Source organism: Cicer arietinum, chromosome 5, assembly GCF_000331145.2.
Source record: "Cicer arietinum cultivar CDC Frontier isolate Library 1 chromosome 5, Cicar.CDCFrontier_v2.0, whole genome shotgun sequence".
In the NCBI taxonomy this organism is placed as follows: domain Eukaryota; kingdom Viridiplantae; phylum Streptophyta; class Magnoliopsida; order Fabales; family Fabaceae; genus Cicer; species Cicer arietinum.
Window position 1 is genome coordinate 48,822,248 of NC_021164.2, and position 5,707 is coordinate 48,827,954.

The 5,707-nt window shown below is 26.2% G+C and overlaps 1 protein-coding gene across 1 annotated transcript; it reads right to left on the minus strand.

Moving 5' to 3' along the window:
* Window positions 1–2,026: 2,026 nt before the first annotated feature.
* Window positions 2,027–2,386, minus strand: LOC101491426 (non-specific lipid-transfer protein A-like). Its single transcript, XM_004513657.4, has one exon. The coding sequence runs from the start codon at window positions 2,384–2,386 to the stop codon at window positions 2,027–2,029; it is 360 nt and encodes a 119-aa protein (XP_004513714.3).
* Window positions 2,387–5,707: the final 3,321 nt, after the last annotated feature.

Consider the following 5,707-nt stretch of genomic DNA (forward strand, 5'->3'; position numbering starts at 1 on the left):
TATACTATCAACATGATTTCAAAACTCACCTCCTTCGTTGTTTGTGATTGACTGGCTTGGCCCTGCATTTGTGAAATCGCAGTCATTAAAAGTTAATGAGTCTCGAATTTCAAGTTTGGGAGAAACCCCGCTCTGATAGGTGATACTGGGAATTAAGAGTTGTAATGTGTATTTTACTTATGTTATTACAAATGATTTTTTATATGAAAACTTAGTACTAGTAAGTCTTGGGAATGAAATCAAGAAATTCTAGTTAAATCAAGTTCATTGATATTCCATTGTTTTAATTGAGGAACAAAGTTGAATTGTTACATGTGTATTTAGAGAAACGTGATATCCTAAATTAGATATTAAAATTTTTATTCTCTTTAACATATTTTCTTTATCCGCTGCAAGTTTTCTTCAAATAATTTAGTATATATTATTATAAATGTTATTTTGAGGTTTAGAGTGTCACACAAAACCTACCTTACAAAATGTACATATTTTTTAGAAAAATTGACACACACAAAATACAAGGTTTTCAAATGTAATTTTACCAGAAAGACTATATTTAAAAGGAAATGTGTAGTTTTTTTATTGTTGATGTTTTCAAAAATATATTTTCTAACTACTCTTCCCCTATTATGGAACTCACTGAGATTAGCATCTCACCCCTATTTTTATGTATTATAGTAGATTAGAATGATTAATTCGCAATATTCTACATTATTTTTAGATAAGTACTGATGGATATTACAATGGTCTTTTAAATTGTATGCTTCGGTCAAATTAGTCCGTGAATTTTGTGAATTGGCAAATATATCTCTAACTTTTAAAAATATCAATAAAAGTAGTTTGTGTGTAAACCTTTTTAGTTGAACATTTTAATGTGACTCTGTAATTGAATATGTAGTTTATCCACGTTGATTCCACATCATGTTTATTTTTTTGGGGACAATTTTGTTAATGAAATTTTGTATTCTCAGGGATAAAATTGCAAAATAATTGTAATTTTGTATTGACTAATTATGGACAAATAAGTCCATGAAAGATTTAAATTTTACTGGAAAATTAGTTCACGTTGTGATGACATTGCTATGCGATCAATGTAGATGAGTCAAATAGTATAATCACTAAGATAAAAGTTTAAATATGGACTATTATAATAACTATTTTACAATTTTAGAAATACATTTTTCGATTTGTAAAATTCAGGCATTAATTTAACCGGTCCTTACAATTTAAAGAATTTTTTTTGCATATTCAGTCATTTTTTATTAGAAAATTGAAACGCGACACGAGACCAAAAAATATGATTTAAGAAGAAACAAAACAATATAATATCAATAATAAAAATTGGATTTTATAAATTTTAATACCAATTAATATTTCTTTGCAAAACTATTTTTTACATATTGTATGCTTCTAACAAATAAGTTCATCGATTAATTTATTTGACTAGTTAGGGAAAACTACGAAATTGAAATAATCATGATGAAATTTTTATATATATATTTTTATCGGGTTGTTAGCATAAAATTTTGTAAAAAAGGACGAAAATGATGTTCATATAGAAAATATGTTTTATGTGTTTGTTGGTTTGGTAGAGTAAAACTTTTCAGTATTTTATAAATTAAAATTATATTTTATTTAGTAATTTCTTTGTATAATAGAATTCCAAAAAAACAATATTACACTTCAGAAATTTAAAATCAGAAAATATATAACAAATAAATATGATTCAAATTTTCATAAAGCAAAAAACTATCCCACTTTAAAGAGTTGGTACAATTTTTCACTTTGCTTATTGCTATAAAGTTTTTGTTGTTGTACTTCTAGCTTACTTCATGATATGCTTGACCCATATGGTAGAATTATGGAATCCTGTGGATAAATAAAAATAACAATAAGCTGGTGTGTAATAAAAAAAAAGTCATCATTTTAAGTTTTTCTATATAGAAAAATAATTATTAAATATTAACAGTTGTTTTTAAAAAAATGTATAAGATTTTCTGTGATTTAGCAAGAAAAGAGAAAGGCAAACTTACGTGTTGCAGTCAATGCTAGGATCAAACGAAAAAGAAAGACTAAGGTTACAAAGTTGTGGGAGTTGTTTTGTTTTGTCAGAGTTAACGCCAAATTTTATTGAAGCTCCTTTGAGACATTCACAAACATCACGTCGAACCTGAGTGGTGTCCGCCTTTTGATTTAAGTTTTGTGCTCCTTCACAACAGGAAGTAGATGGTGTTGGTGGGCCTAATCCTGTCAAAAAAGGGACACATGGCAACAATGACACGATAGCCTCAGAGCAACTGATGTCATCAATTTGACGTGCATCCAATGTTGTCACTTGCAAGCCTAAAACCATTACAAGCGTTAAAAAAGCAATAATCTTCTTCCCCATCATCTTAATTTAATTATGTGTATACACTATACACTCTAGGTTTTTATAAAGTTTTAAGATGATCAACCACTACAATCATCCCTTAATTTATAGGCAAGATAGGTTACCATTTTATGGTAACACATAAGTGTCTATTTCATTTTTATTTATTAAAAAATTAAATCTCATTAGAGTCTTCATTTTTCATTTTCTTTTGAATATTAATTATTATCTTAAATATGCATAAATTATATCTGTTAATGACTAAAGCAATAATGGTAAAAATTATTAAAAATTAAATATTTATCCTAAATTAAATAATACTTATTAGAACAAATTTAACATCATCTAAATATGAAAGTAAATAATAAAACATGTGCACTAAATATAATAATAATAATAATAATAATAATAATAATAATAATAATAATAATAATAATAATAATAATAATAATAATAATAGTCATAATAATAATAATTATGGAAATAGTAATATTAAAATAATTGTAATAATTGAATACACAGGATAAATTTACTAAAAACAAAAATATGTACCAAATAAAATTAATTTATGCAAAGAAATCAAACAATTAAATTATGTTGTTCAACCTATCAGTTCAACACTACCTAAAATTGAATTAATTTTCTAAAACAATCATTCAAAAAGTTTGACTATTATCTTAAATAGAACAAAAAACCTTTATTCTACACAAAGGTAAATATTGATGATGGTTGTTTTGATGACCGTCAATGCCTATGGTCTGACTTATTTATGCTCTGACCTGATAGACCAACCTTTAGTAATATCCAAAGATAATTAAAGATAATATCCAAACACAACATTAGTAATATCCAAATATAATTATTTATAAATTAATAATTAAAATAAGAGATACTTAGAAATAATTAAAATATAAATATGTGCCACTTTACAATAACCCAACATACAAAAAAATATCAAATTAATTACCATCTCACGTATACAATTAAAATTGCATAAAATCTTATTCTTTAAAATACTACACTAAAATACTATTATTTTAAGAAAAATATATCGCTCATTTAATATAATATGTATCAAACTAGCACATCATAGAAAGCATCCATATAACGAAAATTAGTCAAAAAATTTATCAACATATATCTAAAATAATTTTATTCATCAAATTATTTATTTAAAATCTTATTCAATTAATAAAATAGTTTATTATAAAATTTAGGGTGTTACAAACAACATTTAGATTAATAACATAAAACTATAAAACATGACAAAGTCCGCAAGTATGAACAAATTAAAGTGTTTGAAATACCCATACATTCGAAATTGCAAGAATGAAGACACCAAAGTAATTGATTGAACTTGCACTAGATCGAAGCTGAATTATCAATTTTTAACCAATTGAACAGGACAACAAGCCGGAAAACCAAAACAACACTGCAACAAGGCAAAAAAACAAAACAATGTCACACTAAGACAACAAAATCATGAAAAATAACACTGAAAAAAATTACTTATATTAATAAAAGAGAAGGAGAAAAATGAATTCATTGTTTTTTTACATATTATTTTCTAATGTTCAATCATTTTATTGCGCCAAGGACACTGTAAAGTTCATATATTTAGTTAACTCACTTCAATAAAAAAGAGTTTTATTTTTATACATTGTAATTGTAAAGATTTTTACACTATAAATTACAATTGTTGAAACATTAATAGTATTTAACTTTTGTCCTAACTACTTATATAATTATTTACATAATCAGTTTTAATTTATCTTACATAGTGCACACAAATTAAGAGTATTTCCAAAACTAAGAATATAATCACCGAATAAGCAAAATATTGACCCTCTACAAACCTCTCTCGGAACTCTCCTCCATACGAAACTTGGATGTATGGCCATCGCATAAGGGAGTGTTCTTTGTCGGATTTAAATATTTGTCCTCTATTTCATGTTGCATTCCATCATCATGTGTCGGTTAGAGATGTTGGGTTATGGGTTTTCCCTATTCGACTTATATTTGCATGACAAGTGTAAGACCCTTAATTTTGAAATCCTAAATTATACAATTTTAGGGTATTTTGTGTTGAATTTCTAAGGCTTTTAGCTAAGTTATTGATATTTTGTGAGTTTAATGTCAAAAATATCTTTTTGGCAACCCGATTAAAATTATTTATCGATAAATAATTTAGATTAATTACGGTGAATCTTTTGTCGAAAGATAAATTTTCTGAGATGCGGCGTTTTTCAGAAAAATTTATCTACTGATTGAATTGCGGCGAGAGAACATATTTTTTTGAAAAAGTGGTTTGAGAAGTGGTTTGAGGTGATTGGTGAAATGATGATTTTTATAAAATATCTAAATATTTATTTAGATATTTTTTATATATATATATATATATATATATATATATATATATATACTTAAAAAAAAAAAACATTTTTCTTATCTTCCACGTCACCTTCACTCTTCTTCTTCCTTTTCTCTCTGCTACCAAAGCTTTGGCGTTTTCAAAAAAAACTCAAACACAAATTTCTACTTTTCTTCGACTTCTGAGCTTCATTTTGAGATGTGACAGAAGGGAAAGTTGTTTATCTCCATGTTGCGGTGCTAGTGAACTAACTTTGGGAGCGATGTCTCCTTCCAAATTTTTAGGTTGCATATAGGATGCTATATGTAAATTTGTGGAGTTGTAACTTGGTGAAATTGATGTGTGATTTTGTGGAAAAGGAATTTAATTCATTTATGTGTGTTTTGAGGAAATTAAAGTTGATGTGTTTGAGGTGTGATTTGTGAAAATTAATTTGGCGTGATTTGTGACACCCAAAGTCCCAAAATGACATATGTAATAATTTATACTATAATTTTTTGAGTAAAATTTGCAGCGGATAAAGAAAATATGTTTTCAAGAAAATAAAAAACTTTTGTAACTAATTTAGGATATCACGTTTCTCAAAGTACACATGCAACAATTCAAACTTTATTACTCAATTAAAACAATTTAATCTCAATGAACTTGATTTAACTATAAATTCTTATTTTAATTCCAAAAACTTACTAGTACTAAATTTTCATATAAAAAGTCATTTGTAATTACATAACTAAAATATAAATTACAACTCTAAATTCTCGGTATCACCTATCAGAGCGGGGTTTCTCCCACACATGAACTTCAAGTAAACAATCATAATAGAACCGTATCATTACACAAACACTCTATCAAGAAAATACCACATTAAAAAGTCAAAATCACTCAAGGAAAATAAACAAATTTCACTATAACATCTAATCGTGTAAGAGAAATTATCACCACACACGATACATATTAATCACAACCAA

Coding starts and splice junctions, on each gene's coding strand:
- LOC101491426 (XM_004513657.4), bottom strand. CDS start 2,386: ATGGGGAAGAAGATTATTGCTTTTTTAACGCTTGTAATGGTTTTAGGC.